Source organism: Varanus komodoensis, unplaced genomic scaffold (assembly GCF_004798865.1).
Source record: "Varanus komodoensis strain SLA01 unplaced genomic scaffold, ASM479886v1 scaffold29_3, whole genome shotgun sequence".
Classification (NCBI taxonomy): domain Eukaryota; kingdom Metazoa; phylum Chordata; class Lepidosauria; order Squamata; family Varanidae; genus Varanus; species Varanus komodoensis.
Window position 1 is genome coordinate 71,954 of NW_025335760.1, and position 19,373 is coordinate 91,326.

General features: G+C 54.6%; 2 protein-coding genes and 1 long non-coding RNA gene across 3 annotated transcripts in view; 2 read left to right on the top strand and 1 right to left on the bottom strand.

Moving 5' to 3' along the window:
- Positions 1-2,274, bottom strand: part of LOC123026129 — a 6,291-nt gene extending 4,017 nt beyond the window's left edge. The window contains exons 1-2 of the long non-coding RNA XR_006415251.1: positions 2,206-2,274; positions 381-480 (exon numbers count right to left, since the gene is read on the bottom strand). This is a non-coding gene — a long non-coding RNA (uncharacterized LOC123026129). The remainder of the gene's footprint in view (positions 1-380; positions 481-2,205) is intronic.
- A 267-nt stretch (positions 2,275-2,541) lies between these two features.
- On the top strand, positions 2,542-17,884 carry SYMPK (symplekin scaffold protein). The gene is given in 28 exon segments (XM_044435414.1): positions 2,542-2,658; positions 3,959-4,127; positions 4,617-4,682; positions 5,340-5,393; positions 5,637-5,710; positions 5,911-6,037; positions 6,386-6,635; positions 6,765-6,935; positions 7,487-7,726; positions 8,054-8,208; positions 8,471-8,621; positions 8,966-9,182; positions 9,444-9,594; positions 10,019-10,254; positions 10,348-10,429; positions 10,762-10,875; positions 11,788-11,935; positions 12,408-12,568; positions 12,684-12,792; positions 13,109-13,209; positions 13,523-13,613; positions 13,882-13,983; positions 14,460-14,647; positions 15,151-15,327; positions 16,250-16,354; positions 16,356-16,391; positions 16,990-17,313; positions 17,557-17,884. Coding segments are annotated over 27 exon segments (3,945 nt in total). The 5' UTR covers positions 2,542-2,658; positions 3,959-4,013; the 3' UTR covers positions 17,758-17,884.
- A 1,294-nt stretch (positions 17,885-19,178) lies between these two features.
- DMWD (DM1 locus, WD repeat containing) overlaps positions 19,179-19,373 on the top strand; it is a 7,304-nt gene continuing 7,109 nt past the window's right edge. Inside the window, exon 1 of the mRNA XM_044435424.1 lies at positions 19,179-19,306. Within this exon, the coding sequence (XP_044291359.1) occupies positions 19,179-19,306 (128 nt within the window). The remainder of the gene's footprint in view (positions 19,307-19,373) is intronic.

Here is a 19,373-nt window from a genome sequence, read left to right on the forward strand (position 1 = left end):
CTGGATCAGGCTTTCTCCTGACAACGCTGCGGGAACCAGGGAACGCATACTTCTCCTCCTCCTCCTCCTCCTCCTCTCAGTGTCCTTGTCACCCCGAATCGTATTTCGTCAGAGGCCTCCATTACCTCTGCGTTCCCTGGTTCCCGCAGCGTTGTCAGGAGAAAGCCTGATCCAGCCTCCGGGTCCAGGATTAAGGATCCAGAAGAGCCACAAAAGAAACCAGGAAAAGAAGGCACAATTAACTAATTACCTCCTCCCCATCTAATCCCTCGAGGAGGAGCGGCCTGTAACACAATCCTAGCTGCGCCCCATTACAATAAGACTACTGAGAAACCAGATTAAAGTGGGCAAACATGCATGTTAAAGTCCAGCTGACTCACTGGTCAAATGTGCAGAAGAAAAAGAGTGTTTTTCAGGCAGAGAAACCCAAGAAACCCTTGGGGGAAGTTGCCTCTCGGGCAAATCCTGCACCTTCAGAAACTGTTCAATAAAAAAAGAATAGGAAAGGCAGGTTAGTTCTGAGTAATCCAAAGAGCCCCTCGAAGGAATCAAATCTCTGGTACAAGGGCAGTTTTGATGGCCATATTAAATATTTTGATAAGAAAGCCAGCCATCTCATGCCTGAATTCTTTAACGACTCTAGGATGGACACTGTCTGGATTGGATGATTTGCTGGCATTCAGTTTGTCAGGAAGGTCGAGTATTTCATCCCTTGTCACCCCCACCTGCCCTAATTTCTCGGACTTCCTTCCAGAAGACATAAGATCTGCGACTGGGATCTGCTCCACAGCCTCTGCCGGGAAGACTGACGAAAAGAACTGATCTGGCTTCTCTGCGACCTCCCCCTCCCACCAACCCCGGTGCTCCTCTAGTTCCATCTTCACCCCCCAGTTCAACTGCTTCCTTAGCCGCTTTCCTGCTTGATAGTCACAGAATTCCTCGTGGCTGGCCTTGGTCTTACTAGTGGCATCTCCCTTGCACAATCTTGTGGTCCTTTCTATCCTCCTCGTCCAGAGCATCCCTGGATGGCTTCCTTGACTCGACTCGCTAACCAAGCTGGTGATTTCTTGGCCACTTACGAACTATCAAAAAATAGGGCGGCAGTTAGCAGAAACGTTGCGTGCGCTAATTTATGCACACAGAGGTACATTTAAAATAATGCTGGTAATTTAAATAGAAATAGAGTACTCACACGCTAGTGGGGAAGACTTTACCCAGGCTCCCACACCAGGTGTACCTGTCCAACCTCCTGTTCAGTTGCTAATTAATGGGTCATTTTTATCTTTAAACCAGAGTTGGGCAGGGCAGCCTTTCAAAGGACAGACTTCCACCAGAGGCTTGCCCCTGCAGAAGGCCACCCTGCGTCCACAAAAGTAGCCGGCTTGTTCATGATTCTCCGAGGAATCCAGGGGCCAGGACTCCCACTGTTGTGCAATTGCCCAGAAATCAATTTCTGCCCCTGCTCTCTGTGAAGACGGCATCGCAGGGTACCTGGGCCCATCTCAAGGTGGAGGGACCTGCTATGTCATTCACCATGCCTTGGTACTGTTGTGGTTCTTTCCACTGCTGGGCACACAGACCAAAAAAAGATGGGGTTGCCAACTATCTTTCCTTTAATATTTTATTTCTTATTACTGTTATACACTAGGACCAAAGTCAACTAGGTTTAAGGTTTGAGTGTGATTTTAATGTGGGGTTTTATTGTATAGCGACTGATTTGGATGCTGTGCTCCACCCTGTTTATTGTAAGACCATTCCAAGATCTCAGTAGCAGACGGGATATAAAAGTTTTAAATAAATAAATAAAATGAAAAACCTATGCACACAAAATCTCCTTAGGGTGCATTTCATGCGCATTGAGAAAATATGCTTGGCTGGGGAATGCAGCGAACTGCGGGACTTTTTCTGTCTAACTATGCATAGAATTACATCTTAACAGACGATAAAAATAAACTAGGAGGAGTGCTTATGGCATAATAATTACTATAATCAACACCTGTTTTAAAAAGGCCAGTCTAACGCGGAATCCAGGATCAAGGAAAGAAGGAACGGCCATGAGTGATGCGGCTTTTCCCCTGCATTTGCAAGTCTCACGCATGCACGTGTGCAGCGCTTTCCATGTTTACTCATAAGTAAGCCCCAGTGCATCCAAGTACTCTAATCACAACAACCTGTCGTTTCCCTTTCCAATAAAACAATACTTACAATTACAAAAACCCTGCAAAAGAACAAATGTGGGTTACTCCCCGGTTTAAAAAAGAGTGCATAAAATCCCAGCGTTAATACTCAAAATCCTCCAAATGCTGTTCAAATGGAGGGCGATACTGAAACATCTTGAAGGACTCCATTTCCCGCCATCCCTCGCGGCCTCGCACAGCAGCCGTCTGCTCGAAAGAACTACATCATCCACAAACCTTTGCCAGCACCGCCCATTCTTGATAGGCTGACGGTGCGCTGCGTCACGATCGCGTCTTGAAAATTCTTTTACCCGGAATACAGTGCGCTCTTGACTACCGGTAGGAGGAAATGAACTACATTACCCGAGGGGCTTTGCTGCCGCGCATGCGCACTGAGGAACAAAAATAAAATTTAGAGGGCCTTGCGTTTCCCGACATGGTGGGCTTGCGGGCGCCCGGCTAAAAGAAGAGAACGGATAAGGTAGCTACGTTACCTTCGCTGATGAGGGGAATAGGGCACGGTGGCTTTGTCAGTAAGAAAGGCCTACCGTGAAGCGGAAAGTCCGGGGAGGCGCGCGCTGGGCCTGGCGGTAGCCCTGAACGGAAGGGGGCTTGGGGTCCCGAGTGGAGAGGTTGCCATGGCAACAGGGAGGGTGGGGGCAGTGCTTGAGGGGTATCGCGGGAGAGGCCGGTGTGTGTCTGGGGGCCCTTTGGCGAGTGGGGGGCAACACGGGCTGACGGGCAGGGCAGTGGGGGGCAGGCCCGGGGAGGTGATGTTATCACGCCTGACTTGCGTGCACCCCCCTTTTACCCCTGTGTCACCTTGGGCAGCGGCCAACAATGGAAACGCAAGACCGCAGCAAGACCGGCAGCTTGGTTTTGGTGCTGTTAGTGCGCAGCCGAACTGTGGAAGCCGCTTGCACCCCATGTGGTGCGGCGTCGGAGCGATCCATGGAGGAGGGGCTGCTATGACTACTAGGCCCGATGGCCACTTGCTCTCCCCACTGCTAGAGGCAGTGCGCCGAGTACGCCAGTTGCGGGTTCTTGTGGTTCTCTGTGCGGCTGGCCGGCCACTGTGCGAACAGAGTGCTGGACTAGGTGGGCTGCTGGCCCGATCCAGCAGGGCTTTTCTTACGTGTTTAGCTGCGATCCTGGCCACGCTCTGGTAAAGCTGCCTTCCCCAGCCTGGCCCTTCAGTTGCGTCGGGCTATAAACGCCCGTCGGCCTCAGAGAAGGCGGCTATAAGGGCGAGTCAGTATATTATTATCCGTCCATCATGTGGAAGATGGGGAGGACTAAGCATGAAAACGAATGTCTTGCCAGACATTCGCAGAAGGGAAGAAGAGCCCTGTGGGCAGCTGGAGAACCCGGCATGGAGCCGGGGCCATGTGGAGATCAGCTAAGGACGGATTCGAGTTTCCATACCTAGTTCGTTTTCAGGTTTTCAACAGGAAAATTGTTTGTTGTTTTGCCTGAAGAGGCATTCTTTGCAACCCACAAGCTTCCTACAGTAATATCTACTATGCAGGTTCCCCTCAGAGGTATTACTCAGCCCTTCCCAGTCTTACCTTCCCATGTTATTGTTACAGATGGCTTCTGAATGGGGCAGAACTAGAGCTCACTATGATAATGAGAGGGGAAATAGAACTACAGATCCTTTGCCTTAACCGGCTCGAGCAACGAAGCTCTCTCAACATAACCTTGCGCTTCCAGGCACGAGGAACGGTTTCCCCGTCGAGGTACAGCTTGCCCTGGCATCACACGGTGTGCCTCCTTTTCAGGCCTCGCTCTCAGCAGCTGGATTCTGCCTGCTGAACCGGCTGAGTGTGAGCAGCCATGGCCAGCGGAAGCGGCGTGGGAGACCCCGGCCTCTCGCGCATGAGCATCGCATCCCAGTTCTTCGCTGGGGAGGAGACCACTGGCACAGACACCATGACTACCTCGGAACGGGTAAGGACCCCCCGCCCCCCCTGCCCCCGGGGCAAGGCAGGTTGGTGGTGACTTGGCATTGCTACTTTGGCGAGCTGTGGATGGGAGCATGCGTGCGGCAACACCTTTGTTGAGCATTTGGGTGGGTGGAAGGAAGCAAGTTGGGGCCTTTTCTTTTCCGGCCCATCTTCTCACCCTCTAGGTGCTTTCCCGTGTCCATATGTTCTTCTGTTCCCCATGCTTCCTCTTGCTATTTCTGTCCACACAAGGAAAGACAAGTATCCTTGTAGGGCAGAAGAAACCCGGCCTTTGCAAGAAAACAAATCTGATGTTTGGAAATAAGAGTTCAGGGTGTCCCTTGTTTTTACGGTTCTTATTAGTTCCCCATCCCATTTCCTAATAGTCAATACTGAAAAGTCTGTATTTCTGTTGGTATGTATAGATTGTTATATGCTTGTCAAAAATGCCTCTGCCTTGTATCTGACTTGGATTCTTTAAACAAATCAACAGGTTGTGGATTTGTTAAATCAGGCTGCCTTAATCAGCAACGAATCTAAAATCACAATTCTGAAGCAGGTCAGTGAAGTTGCTTCCTTTGTTTTGGCCTGAGCCGTCTATGTCGAGGGAAACTTCTGCCATGTGCAAAATTCTACCAGTCTTTTATCTTGCTTTTCAGCATTTTAATGGGGGTGGAAGGAGATGGGGCTTGCAAACCAGAAGTCGGTTTCCAGTAATTATAGGGTTTTAGTACAGCATGGCCTGGAATCTTTCTAAAAAGAGGATTTATTTCCTGCCAGGTGGGTGGAGAGCAAAGCAGCGCGTGTCTACAGAGCGCGTGTCTACAGAGGTTGCCTGGCCTAGTGAGGCTGCTCCTGCCTCCTTGTCCTTGGGCCCTTAGCGGCCAGGATTCCTTGGCTGAGCTTTGCATCCAGCAAAGTCACCGGCTGGAAAAATGTGTAGCATTGTGGACTTACCCTTATGTCTGTGTTACATTTTTTATATGTGACTGCAAAGCGATGGCACTGTAAGCTGCTTTATACCATGTAAAGCATTCTGCCCTCACCTAACTAGTCCTTGGGGTCGTTGTGAAGAAGAGCGCATGGCTGGTCACCTTGGTTAGACTGGATGGCTAGAGCTTATGGGGTGGCTGGTTAGCCTACAGATACAGCCAAGCAGGGAAGGGAAAGAGAGGTGAACACACCTGGCATAACATCTGTTTTCTTTCCTTTTCAGGTCCAGGAATTGATTATCAACAAAGACCCCACACTGCTGGATAATTTCCTGGATGTGAGTATCGCTTGCGGGGGATGCATCGTACCCGAGCTAGAAATGTGCCGCACGGCCTCCGCTTTCTTCCTACCCTCACCCGTAAGGACTGGAAACAGTGCTCCATACCTTGTTCTGTTCTTGGCGAGGTCGCTTGGCCCAGCTCGGGATTGTGAAGGGAGTCCCTCTGCCTGTGCGTGGAAGCGCCTGCTGCAGTCCGAGAGGTGTAACCACCTGTCCCCTTCTCTGTACTTTACTCCACAGGAGATCATTGCCTTTCAGGCAGACAAGTCTGTCGAAGTGCGGAAGTTTGTCATTGGATTCATAGAGGAAGCCTGGTAAGGCAGGCGCTGCTTGGCAGCTCCATTCATCACCTCGCTGCTCAGCCTGTCCCTTTCTGCTGCGGAGGCTTGGAAGACGATGCCCCGCAGCCCGGCACCTAGGGTGCTCCCGCCCCGCCATGGGGTGCCCCGTTAGCCCGCCTTCTGGGTGGCGCCATGTCCTCCCCTCTCTTTGAACCCACCCCCTTTGCTTCCAGCAAACGGGACACCGAACTGCTGCTGAAGCTCATTGCCAACCTCAACATGCTGCTGAGGGACGAGAACGTCAACGTGGTGAAGAAGGCCATCCTCGCCATGACCCAGCTGTACAAGGTGGCGCTGCAGGTGAGCCGCTAGCTGGTCCCCCACCGGCGAGCGGGAGAAGGGCGTGCACGCTCAGCCACCACCAGGGGGCACCACTCGGGGTGGCCTTTCCGAAGGCCTGGCCTGAGGTGTGCATGCAGCGTCCTGCCCCGCTCTGGAGCCTGCAGTGGGCAGGGAGTCCTTCCTTCCTAAAGGACTGCTGTCACGTCTTGGAAGCAGGCACACCAGGGTCTCCCGGGACAGATGGCGAATGTGCCAGGAAAGCACGGTTGCCCCTGCTTCCCACTCCGCGCACGAGGCAGCGGGCCTTCCCCGCCGTCCAGGAGTGCCTGTGCCTCTGAAGGACCCCTGCTCCATCTCTCTGCACAGTGGATGGTGAAGTCCCGCGTGATCAACGACATGCAGGAGGCCTGCTGGGAAATGGTGTCGGCCATGGCCAGCGAGATCATCCAGCTGCTGGACTCGGACAACGACGGGATCCGCACCCACGCCATCAAGTTCGTGGAGGCGCTCATCATCACCCTTTCGCCTCGCATGCCTGACTCCGAGGTGCCCAAGCGGCACAAGAACGACATCAGCCTGGACCGCGTTCCCACAGACCACGCCTACATCAAATACAGTATGCCCCCTCCTCCTCCCGCAGGCCACTGCTGGTGGGGTGTGCGAAAGCAGAGGCACTTCAGGTACCAGTGTTGCTACTGACCCCGCCTCACCTGCCGCACCTGCTTGTCCTATTCTGCCCCCTCAGGTGCCTTGTGGGAAGAAGGGAAGGCGGCGCTGGCACAGCTGCTGAAGTTCATGGTGCACCCGGCCATCTCCAGTATCAATCTGACGGCAGCGCTGGGGTCACTGGCCTCCATCGCCCGCCAGCGCCCCATGTTCATGTCGGAGGTGATCCAGGCCTACGAGACCCTGCACGGTAAGCCCGCTGAAGTTGGCGCACCCAGGAGGCCTGCCGAGGCCGACCGGGCCCCGAGCCGTCCTGCAGGTTGTGGGAATCAAGAGAAACAGTTTACGCCCGTTCTTCAGGAGCAAGAAACCTCCCTGTGTCCCGAGATAATCCTGCAATTTTCCCGTGTTCTGTCTGGGACCCTACCAAGGCTATGCTGGCGTGAAGAATTAGTTTCAGAGTAGAGTGTGTAAGTTGTGCTTTTAAAAAGAAGTCCGTCTTTGAAGCTACATCTTGAGTTGCAGCTGCAGGGCCTAATCAATGTAACTTCTTTTTGCATGGCTGGATCTGGAAGCAAGTCCCTTTGAATTCAGTGGCGCTTGCTTCTGAGTAGGTGCACAAGGGATTGTCCTGTTCATTGGCCAGGTTAGCCAGACCCCACATGATGGGGTCTTGCGGATGGAGGTGAGGGCGTGCTCTCGCCTCTAACCCCATTGCTCAGAATGCTTCTCCCCAAGAGGAGCTTGGGCTCATTCCAAATATCGCTCCCTGCCCCACTTGCTGTGTTTTCTTCGCAACAGCCAACCTCCCTCCAACACTGGCCAAGTCCCAGGTTAGCAGCGTGCGGAAGAACCTCAAACTCCACCTGCTGAGTGTCTTGAAGCACCCCGCGTCCGTGGAGTTCCAGGCCCAGATCACCACCCTGCTGATGGACCTGGGGACCCAGCAGGCCGAAATCACACGCAACATGCCCAACCTGAAGGAGTTGCGCAAGCGCCCACGGGACGAAAGCGACCCTGCCTTGAAGAAAATGAAGATTGGTGAGCAGGAAAATGAGGGGCTTGCAAAAGAGCTTCCCCAAGCTGACAGCCTCCAGGTGTAAGCCCCTGCTGGGTGGGGATGGTAGAAGTTGTAACCCCACACGCCTGGAGGGTGCTGCCTTGGGGAAGGTTACTTGAAAGCAGGAGCGAGCAGCCAAAATGAGGTGGGGACCGAGGGCCCAAGCCTGCGATCGCAGAAGAGTACACTTCGCAGACCTGAGGCTTCCTTTCCTATTTCAGAGGCAGGCTTTTCCCCAAATGCTACGCTAACCAGGCAACCGCACCCCGCCTCTCTCCTTCTCTCTCTCTCTCTCATCTTGGCTACAGAACCGCCCCTCGGAGAGGATGACGAGGATAAAGACCTGGAGCAGGTGGCCGTGCCGGCTCCCAAGCCTTCCATGCAAGTCAGCCCACAGTCAGACACCGACATAACAGCCGAGTTTCTGCAGCCCCTCCTGACTCCAGATAACGTGGCCAACCTGGTACGTTCTCCTGGGCATAGGCGGGATAACATCTATTTGCATAACCTTGGCTGGGTGCTTTGCTGAGGAGGGAGGGGAAATTCTTCCGGGCAGGGAGGGCCAGAACACTTTGCTTTTGGGGTGGGCGAGAGCGTCGACAGGGCAGTGGCAAGAGAACGGAAGGTGTACTTGGAGCACCTGGGGAAAAGAACCTGTCTTCCTGCTTGGCGGCGACAATTGCGACCCTCCTCATTTTTTCTGTTCTGCGCCCTTGGCCCTCCAGGTCCTCATCAGCATGGTATACCTGCCGGAAAACATGCCAGCCTCTTTCCAAGCTACCTACACGCCCGTGGAATCGGCTGGCACTGAGGGCCAGATCAAGCACCTTGCCCGGCTCATGGCCACCCAGATGACAGCAGCTGGGCTGGGACCAGGTAGGCCGGCCCGGGGGCCCCTGCAGGGTTCCTCTCACTCCCGCCACAAATGCACCCAGCTTTGTGTGGAAAGGTTACAAGCAGTCTCAAAAGCAGAGCTGAGCTGAGTCTATCCTCAAGCTCTTGTGCTCTGGCAGATTAATTCTTGCATGTTATTTCCAGGCCCAAAGAAGAAATCGGAGCACATAGTATGCGAGTAAATATTTGCAGTGTTTAGTTTCCCCTAAAGTTTTTACTTGAATAACGTGAGAATTGCCTGTGTGTATAGAAAGCCAGAAAAGTGGCAAGCTCTGTAGGATGGGTGGTGCTGTTTTGTCAGACTGCAACAGGCACTTTCTCTCTAGGCGTGGAGCAAATCAAACAGGCCAAGGAGGCAATGAAAGAAGAGAAAATGTCCAAGCCGGAGAGCGTGCTGATCAAGCGGCGCATCTCCGCGCTCAACCCGGGGCAGGCTATCTCGGTGGTGGGTGCGCAGAGCTCCACCTCCCCCAGTGCCACGGAGTCGGGAGCCCCACAGGCCAAGCGGCGCCCAGAACCGATCATCCCTTCCACCCAGCCCAGGTGAGAGCCAGCAAGGCCTCTTCATCCCTGGGGGGACGAGTGTTTCCGTGGACAATGGAAATCACTTCCGTTAAGAGCTTTCCCAGCACAAGTTCAGTGGATGAGCAGTCAGGGTGCCGTATTCTGGGACTGTCTGCGATGAATGCCTGAAACTGGCAGCACGGTGGTTGAAATGCCCACGTCATTCATTTGCAAAAGCAGCGCTCGTCCTTCCCTGGTTTCACTTCCCTCCCCTGCTTTCCACTGTCCGCCTCCTTCCAGGATGGCTGGTGCCAGTGGCCGCAAGAAGATTTTCCGCCTGAGCGATGTGATCAAGCCTCTCACGGATGCCCAGAAGGACAAGCTGAAGCTGGCGGCTGTCCAGCGGATCCTGCGCTCGGAGAAGGCGGTGGCCTGCAGCGGGGCTGCTCAGGTGGGCGCTTTGGAGCCACGTCCTGCAGGGTGCCTGATCTGGCTTGGGATGTTCACCCCTCTGTGCGTGAAATCAACCGGAGGTTTTCCAAGGAACCTGTACAGGTCACCCCCAAGCAACAGTATGTGGGTGTGTATGCTGGGCAGTGACACACAAGCAGGCCTTCTTGGTAGTGGCACCCGCTCTCTGGCACCCCCTTCTTCACGTGGTGGGAGGGGCCAGAGTGTTGGCAAACGTTAAACCCCTCTCAGAGCCTTTCTCTTACTCAGGTTTCCCTGGCTTTGAATCCCACTGCTCCATTCCACTGTTCTTGTTGCGACGCTTTTCATCGGTGTATTATTTCTGCTCTCTCTCTGTTTGGTTTTGTATATTGGGAGCTTGGGACATCAAGCAGGGTGCCTCACCCCTGCGGTTCCCCCTGCAGGCCCGGGTGAAGATCCTGTCGTCCCTGGTGACCCAGTTCGAGGTCCCTCTGAAGAGAGAGGTCCTGACCTTCATCCTGGATGACATCCGCAACCGGCTGGACCTGGCCTTTGCCTGGCTCTACCAGGAGTACAACGCCTACCTGAGCCAGTACCCCTCTGGCTCGCTCGGCAACTACGATGAGTGCCTCATTGGGCTGCTCTCCGGCCTTCAAGAGAAGCCTGACCAGAAGGATGGGTAAGGCGCTGGCCCCGCAGACGTGCAGGAGGCACCGGGGCCGGAAAATCGCTCTTGGGTTGGGCCAAGCCTGTTTTCCTTCTTGCTCTGTAGGATCTTCACAAAAGTGGTCCTTGAAGCCCCGCTAATCACGGAGAGTGCCCTGGAAGTGATCCGGAAGTACTGTGAAGATGAGGTACATTCCTCAGATGATGCCAGCCACAGGCTCCAGGAATGCACCTTTCCTCATTCTGATCTTTGAGCACACACGCCCCATAGGAGGGTTGTTCTCCCCAGTGTCCCCCCAATCTTCAGTTTTTCTCCCATTGAAACAACTGCAAAAATACCTTCCTCCGATTTAGGGGGTGGGTCTCCCCTGGCCTTTTCCCCCACATAGCTGAACAAGTAAGCATTTAAGGGCCTGCTAGGAGTGCAGGTGGCCCTAAGCCGGGCAGCTTCCTTGAGGGCCATCCTCCATTTTAAGTTCACACGGTGCCTACTCAGATCTCCTCTGTAACCGTCTTGCAGAGCCGGACGTACTTGGGCATGTCGACCCTTCGAGACCTGATCTTCAAGCGCCCATCGAGGCAGTTTGAGTACCTGCACGTCCTCCTGGACCTCAGCTCTCACGAGAAGGACAAGGTGAGTCCTGGATTGCGCTGTGGGCCCCGGCCAGCCTAAATGCAGGCGTCAGCTGCAAAGGCAAGGCACAAACTCCTCCCTGACCAGGGTACCTGAAGGACTGCCCTGCTCTCCCACGAGTGCTCCTGGTTGTTAGGTTCGAGTGCAGAGGCCCAGCTCTGTCTCTTCACCATCTGAAGCAAGGTGTGTGATGACTGAAGAAAAGCTCCTTGGTTTTGGCACCCGGGCCTGGGAACCTGGCAGAGACACTCGCCTTTCACTGCCTTCTTGGCACCACTTGAAAAGCTGCTTATTTGCCAGGGCCATTTCCTCTTTTCTGCCGGAGTTTTTAACTGCTTGCTCTAATTTGCAAATCGGGTTGGATTTGATTGCGCTTTCATGGTCTGATTCTTGCCAAGAGCAGCAGCTGAAGTAAACAGACTGGTTGTGGGCTGTGGCCATTGGACTTCATTGTGCTTTGAAGCCCTTTTTGGACACTCTGCTCCTATGTAAAAGAGAAGAGGGAGACTCTTGTTTGTCTTTCAAGAGGGGCTGAATCGCACGCCGACCGAGAGCCTTCGTAGGGCCAGGCCTAGTCCTGAGCAATGGAGGGTGGTCCCTGTGAGGAGCCTGAAGACTGTAGCAGCTTTGACCTCCTCACGTCACTTTTCTGAGCAGCTTCATTTCCAAACTTCTTTGGTGCTTATCTTTCCTCCTCAGCAGCAGTATTCCCCAAATGGAATTTGCCCATATTGAAAAAACCACTCTTGTAAGCCACTTGGAGAGCGTCAGCTATTGAGTGGTATAGAAATAATAACACACCCAGTGTTCAGTTCTCATATTTGAAGGGTTTTAAGAAAATCCGTTCTTCTTGAAAGTTCCTGCTGAGATTTTGAAGAACAGATTTTCAGTGCCTCTCTGCCTCCCTCTCAGGTTCGCCAGCAAGCCCTTCTGTTCATTAAGCGGATGTATGAGAAAGACCAGCTGCGAGAATATGTGGAGAAGTTTGCACTGAATTACTTGCAGCTCCTGGTCCACCCCAACCCTCCCTCTGTTCTGTTTGGGGCTGATAAAGATACAGGTAATTTGATTAGGCCAGACAGAGCTTTCTCCTGTGTGGCCCGGCTCCCCACCCTCCCTCTCTTGCACCATGCCGGAAACGCACCTCATTTCGATGCATATTGCTGCTTCTTTGTGTTATGCATGCAACAGGCACTTCAGCAGCTGTTGCCATCTTCCTCAGGCCTGTTTAGCAGATCACTGTTTCATCCGGGGTTCCTCCTGAAATGCATTTTTCATGGATGAGATGGAAAGAGTACTGCGTACTTGCTTCTTTTAAGTTATCAGTCGATGGGTTTTTGCTCGCTTAAAGCAATGGCAGTCTGGGAAGGAGTGCTCAGTCTGGGCGGAGGTCGTGTCTGCCTCTTTCCCCACATTTCTGTTCTCCCCCTTGCCGCTTGGTCTTCCGCGTTCTCCAAATTGTGCCTGCCCCACCTGTTCTCTGGAAGCCAGGTGCCTGACTGCTTCCTTTCCAAACCGCTCTCGCCTTGCAGAGGTGGCTGCTCCCTGGACAGAGGAGACCATAAAGCACTGCCTCTACCTCTACCTGGCCCTCCTCCCCCAGAACCACAAGCTGATCCATGAGCTGGCCTCTGTGTACACCGAGGCGATTGCCGACATCAAGCGCACTGTCCTACGGGTTATTGAGCAGCCGGTGAGTGGCCTGGAGCTCCTTGGTGTCCGAGCTCTTATTTTCAGGCTCCATCACTTTCCTAAATTCTACTCTCTCCTGCATTCTCCCTCTGCTCACTTTCTCTGATCTCCTTCAGATCCGCGGGATGGGCATGAATTCCCAGGAACTGCTCAAGCTGGTTAAAAACTGCCCGAAAGGTGCGGAGACCCTGGTGACTCGTTGCCTGCACAGCCTAACCGATAAAGGTACAAGCAGGGCTTCCGCTTCAGCTGTTTAGTTGCTGCTTGCGCTTGCTGTAATTCCACGCAAGTGATCACTCTCGATAAAAATGGCTGGGCCTGGCCATTCTTCCCCAACCTGGCACTCTCCAGATATTTTTCTGTTTCAGTTCCCATCAGCCCTAATCATAGCATGGCAAATAGCCAGAAATTCTGGATGCCATGGTCCAAAACATTTGTGGGGAAGGCTGGAGTAGATTGTGAGCTACTCAGGGAGGGTTGCTTTGTTTGGAAGTCATCCCAGCGTGTTGCCCGGCTGTCCTCTAACATTTCCTCCTCCTAGTTCCTCCGTCTCCAGAGCTAGTGAAGCGAGTTCGGGATCTGTACAACAAGAGGCTCCCGGACGTTCGATTCCTCATCCCTGTGCTCAATGGCTTGGAAAAGGTACTTCGTGAACAGCAGTAGAATGATCTGTAACCCTAACCCTGCCCTTACGAGGCTGCTTGGTCACTCTCAGCCTTTTCAGTTTACATTTTCAGTAGGGCCTGGAAGGTTATTTGGAATTAAATGGACAGCCACTGGCAAAGTGTTAGTAGTCTGAGCTGCTGTGGAAATATTGACTCTGTATGAGAGCAGCTGTAAAAAAAAGAAAATATAGTAAGGGATTATTAGGAGCAGGGTTGAAATATGCATGTGCAGAGCTTTGTCCTGTGTAATGCAAATTTTTGCCCATCCTTTGTCGTCTTCCCCTTTCCAGAAAGAGGTGATTCAGGCTCTCCCAAAGCTCATCAAGCTGAACCCCATAGTGGTGAAGGAGGTTTTCAACCGTCTGCTGGGAACCCAGCACGGTAAGGATCTAGACCCTGAGCAGCGCCTGGGTTTCTAAGGGCTCTGTTGAGGTCTCCTCAGCAACTACTGACAGTGTGTCCCAAGGCTGGGAAAAGGAGGCAAGGCAAGAACTAAACTCACTGGCTTGCCTGTGAGTGCTCAGCAGAGCTGTAAAACGGACTCGGAAGCGATTGGCCGAGGGGCATGGCAGGCCGTGCTGCTGGTGGCGGGTCTCCTGGGATAGCCGGGGAGTCTTCAGCAGCAGCGACTGCTTGCCTCTTCCTGCAGGTGAAGGCAACTCTGCCGTTTCTCCCCTGAATCCTGGGGAGCTGCTGATTGCCCTCCACAACATCGATTCCACCAAGTGCGACATGAAGTCCATTATCAAAGGTAGGCCGCCTGCCTCCATGTCTGTCTCTCTCTCTCCCTTGGTCCGTTCTTCTGCGTGTGGACAAAACTCCAGGGCCACCACAGATTGAAACTGGGCCGCCTCGTCCAGTTCTCCGGCCTTGCCGCTGTTCCATGAGTTTTGGGGTGTCCGACTCCTTGTGAGGATGGTCTAAATTTCTCCACATCTTTTTCCATGGGTGTTATCCAAGAAGCTCCATCCATAGAGGACGTTCTTGTATCCGAACTAGTTTCCTCTTGTAGCTTGGAGATGACAGTAAGGCAGGTCCTAAGGTTTATTTCACATCCTGATCCTGTACCTTGGCTCAGAAGCGAGGAGGTCAAAGTCCTCTTCTACCCAGCGGGACTGGCGCTTTGGACCTCTGTGCCTTCGGTATCCCCCCCCCCCGCCCCGCGCAGCTCGCGGCAGCTGCTCTGAGCCCTGCAGCGGGCTGACTGTGCCCACCTCCTGCCCGCAGCCACCAACCTGTGCTTTGCCGAGCGCAACGTGTACACGTCGGAAGTGCTGGCCGTGGTCATGCAGCAGCTCATGGAGCAGAACCCCCTGCCCATGCTCCTCATGCGGACGGTGATCCAGTCGCTGACCATGTACCCGCGCCTGGGCGGCTTTGTCATGAACATCCTTTCCCGCCTCATCCTGAAGCAGGTGAGAAAGGTGGCCTTCCTGGGTCCTCGTCGTCACATTCCCAGCATCCTTCCTGTTACGCACCCAGCGCCTGCCTGGGCTGGCAGGTGAACTCTCCAAAGCAGGTGCGCTGGTGGAGCGGTCTGGCACTCTCCTGGGTGGCAGACACAGACATCCTCCAGCGGGTGGGGGCGGCGCACAAGCGAGAGGTGCGGCTGACAGCTGGTGGTGGTGGCCTTAAAGGAGGACTCGCGGAGCATAAATCCATCAGTGCCTCTTGGCCATGATAGACAGATGTGTGCAGATGTGCTGAATATTAGTGCAGGGGCCCAATAGTGGGGGAATGCCATTCTCACTTGGCGAACTGTTCAGAGGATTTGGTTGCCCACTGCTGGAAGCAAAGGCCCAACCAAAGGGCCTTTGACCTGATCCAGCAAGGCCATTCCTGTATCTTCGCTGGAGGGGCAGAAGACAGACAGTTCTGGCTGCAGGTGCCATGCTTTAACGCTATGCTTCCTCTCCAGGTGTGGAAGTACCCCAAGGTCTGGGAGGGCTTCATCAAGTGCTGCCAGCGCACCAAGCCCCAGTCCTTCCAGGTTATCCTCCAGCTGCCACCGCAGCAGCTCAGCGCTGTCTTTGAGAAGTGTCCGGAGCTGCGGGAGCCTCTGCTGGCCCATGTCCGCTCCTTCACCCCGCATCAGGTGCTGGCGAAAGTGTAGCTGGGCTGTTGCATGCTTGGCCCTGCAGCGAGCGGGGGGTGCGGGGGGAGAGATGATTCAGGCCCAGTGGAGATCTGCGCCATGCAACTCCTGGTGCGCCTGCAGCGGGCTTCCCCGTTTAACGTTTCGTGCCTGCTTGTTTCCTTCTGACCGGCTCAGGCGTTAAGGGGCAGGGCTTGAAGAAGAGTCGGCACACTTGTATGGAGTTTGGGCTGATGATTTCATAGGGTGCCCTTTGGGCAGCTGGCACTTCCCAAAGAGCAGGAATGACAAGGAAACTCCGGAGGCAAGAGGAGAGAGCAGGATGGAGGCCGGGGAGTGGCATGGAATTACTTCCATGACGTGTACTTTGGCTTCGCTACAAACGTGCATTTTGTTTCAGAGCAGGAAGGTAGCTTGAGGAAGCAAGAAAGGAGGGGAGGGTTGTGACTGTCACCAAGGGATGAAAGCGGCAGTTCCTGAAGGACCAGGGGAAGAGAAGCAGGGCCATGGGGAGCCCACGGAAAATCAGTGAGGTCCGAAGAGAGGGAGTGGGTGGTGCCATCGTACTGGCAATGGGGCTGTCAGGCAAGAGCTGAAGTGCTGGAGTTTTCGGGATGGGCATGGGCAGAGAGCAGCCGCCTGAGCAAAGCTGTTGCACCCAAGCAACCCACTTTTTGCCAAGCTTGTCTCCCAGAGTGACTGACAATCGAAACATCTACTGGTAAGGTTCAGTATGTAAAGACACGCAGCGGTGTGTGTGACGGTCTGAGCTGGTAGTTGATGACAAATTCCTTGCTCTAGGTTCTTTCCCAACAACAGGCCACTGCGGCCCCTGACAGACACAGCCCTTCCTCTAGGACGCTATCTGAGCTTCTGTGATACACTCACGGCATGACACTCCTCTCTGCTTTTTCTTCCCCAGCAAGCCCACGTCCCGAATTCCACCATGGCGATCCTGGAAGCCAGCAACAAGCAGGACGTTGACGGGAAGGAGTTGCAGCCACCAGAGGAGGCGAGGGGCACTGCCCCCCCCCAGGACCAAAGGCCTGAGAAGAGAGAGAGAGGTTAGCACATCGCTAAGATGGCTCCATTTTAACTTCTCCAGGGTTAAGATGCCAAACTCTGAAGAGCAAACTCTCTCTGCCTCTCAGCTTTTCTTTTTTAAAGCTGATGGTGGTTCTGGCCTTCATGGACTTAAGAGGCATTCAGGAACTTGCCCTAAGAGCAGAGTTGACGAAAGCATGCCTAAAGAGGCTCTTGTTTAAACCATAAGGTGCTTTTCTTTTTCTGCCTGAAGAGTCTCCTTTCTCACAATAGATCACTTTTTGTAAAACCCCCAGTTTGGGAAAAGAGGAAGAGTACGACCTGGACTAACTCCTCACATCCCCGTATCATTTACCTGTGGCATTTGTGAGCAGAACAGGCTAGCCCAGACTTCGTGCCAGTAGCATTCATGGCATGTATGTTGCAATGCTTCTGCAAAGAGAACAGAACTAAAGAGTGCAACGTGGGCAGGGTTCAACCCAGCGGGGTGGGCGCAGTGGAGGACAGGCCTTGGAGTCCCCTGCATGTGCTGCCCCCGCCTCCTCCGCTGGATGTGACCTGACATTTTCCAGTGGGAGTGGGCTTTGCAGGTCTGATGGAGTTCTGTTCCAATCACAGGAAGACATGGAACCTCAGCCCCTCCTGCCTCGTGTGTCCCAGGATATGATTGCCTTGCGCCTGGCACAGGAAAAGGCTCTCAAGCGCCAGCTGGAGGAGGAGCAGAAGCTGAAGCTGAAGCAACAGCAGCCTCGTCCGGCAGCTCCAGCCCCCTCCACCCCCACCCCCACCACTCTTCCTGCAGAGGAGTCAGGGGACTCGCGGGAGGAGGTTCCTGAGGCAGAGACGCCCACGATCTTCATCAGCATGCAGGAGGAAGATGAGAGCTTTGGTGCAGAAAGCTCCCTGCTGGATTCCAGTCTGGAGGGGCCCTGGCCCACGAAGGTAGACGACTCCATCTACTGTTACCCCTGTAGAGGTATTGCTCTTCTGTCTGAGGTTTTGGCCACTTAGATGTAGCAGCCAAACCGCATCTGGCCTAAGCCATTATGCACTTGGAAGCCAGATTAATTCCTAGGACAGCAGCTTGCCTCCTGAGGTCTCTCCACTTTGCCGGCGGCCACATTTAGGCTGGGACACGATTTGGGGTTTCTACACCCTGGCACTCGTTCTTTGCTCTTTCCCCAGGAGCCACAGAGCAAGGAAGGTGCCGCCACCAGCAGCAGCTCAGATGAGGGATCAGCAAGCAAGCCACCAGCTGTCAGCCAAGCAGCGCCCTCTCCAGAGCAACCTGCAGCTGACAGCCAGCCAGCGGACACCAAGCCACCCAGCCCGTCGGAGGAGCAGCCAAAACCCAGCACGGATGAAGAGCAGCAGGCAGACAGCTGATGGTTCAGAAGATGAGACGGCGCAAAGAAAGAGTCAGCTTAAAGAGACTTGATCCAACTGGGGAAGGGGCCAGAAAGAGAAATGGCAAAGATTAGATTTCTAAATTAAAGAAAAAAATCAGCTCCTATCTGCTGCTCCTTGTGTTTTGCATCCTCAACATGCGCACACCCAAACACGCTCGTCTGGTATACTTTTACAAAGAGGGCAGCCAGGGCATCTATGGCCCCGAAAACCTGCTTGTTTTTTCCCTGGAGGCAAAATGGTTCTATTCATAACACTGGGAGGGAGGTGGCTTAGGGTAGCCCAGGCAGCTTTTCCCCAGCCTAGTGCTCCTTTGGGTTGCCAGGAATGATGGGAGTCGTAGTCCCACACCCCCAGAGGTGTGCTAGAAGGAAGATACTTGCCTCTTACCTTTTAGCCTGGAATCCTGGTCCGGGACTCTTCAGGTTCACACAGGCTGCCTCCCTATTGCAAAGCCCCCCTTTCTGCTCTGCTTCTGTTAACAGGAAGGGTAGAGAGGCAGTGTGGTGGAGTGGTTAAGAGCGTGGGACTGGGACTCGGGCGATCGGGGCTCCGGTCCCCACTCAGCCATGGAGCCACCTGGGTGACTCTGGGCCAGGCACAGGCTCTCGGCCCAACCTACCTCACAGGGTGGGTGTGAGGAAAAGACTGACAGCCGGCGGGAGTGGTGTAAGCCAATGTGAGTCCTTTGCAAGAAAAAAAAGGTGGCATATAAAGCAAATAAATGACGGACACTGCAGTCCAGCACTTCCGAAGGGCATTGGCCTTGCAAGTGTGGGCTGCTGTACCCCCCTCCCACCCACAGTGTTTATCATCCTGGCGGTGTGCTGCTTGCTTCACCAGACATGTTGGGCCAGTGCCTTCTGCAGCACCCCCATTTTTTAAAAAACCCCATTTCTGTCCTATGAGTCATCTCCCGAAGACATGAGGCAAACTCAAAACAATCTGAATTTTCCCCTCAGGTTCACTGTGACCAAGCTTTGTGGATTCGATATTTCCACTGGAACAAACAAAAAGGGGATTTAAATAGAATAGCCGTGCCCCTGTTGCTAGGCTGCAGCTCCTCCCTCCCCGGGGCTTCACCCACCGCTTACGCCCCCCGGGTTGCTCTTGCGGGAAAGGGGGCCCTCCGCCCTCCCCCGCCGCGGGCCCGGGCAGCAGGCGAGGCCGCGTCGCCAAGGGCCGCATCCTCCCTCCGCGGTTGCCAGGGCCTCGCCGGTCGCTCGGGCCTCCAGGGAGGGCTTCTCGCTAGGGCCCGCCCCCGTTGCCGAGCAACGTCCTCTCCCGTCGGCGTTGCCCGGGCTCCGCCGCGCAGCTTCCGGGCGCGGCGAGGTGAGCGAGGGGTCGCCACTTCCGGCAGCAGCCGTAGCAGGAGGCGGCGGCCCCGGCCCGGCGGGAAGATGGCGGCGGCGCTGGCTCCTCCCGCCCCGGCCCCCGACGGAGGTCCGGCCCCGCCGCAGCCGCCGCACGAGATCAAGAGCCAGTTCCGGACCCGCGAGGGCTCCTACCGGCTGCTGGGCGGACCCGAGCCCCGCGCTCGCCCCGCCCCGCCCGGGCCCTCCGGGGGACCCCCGGCCGCCGCCCTCCCCAGCGGC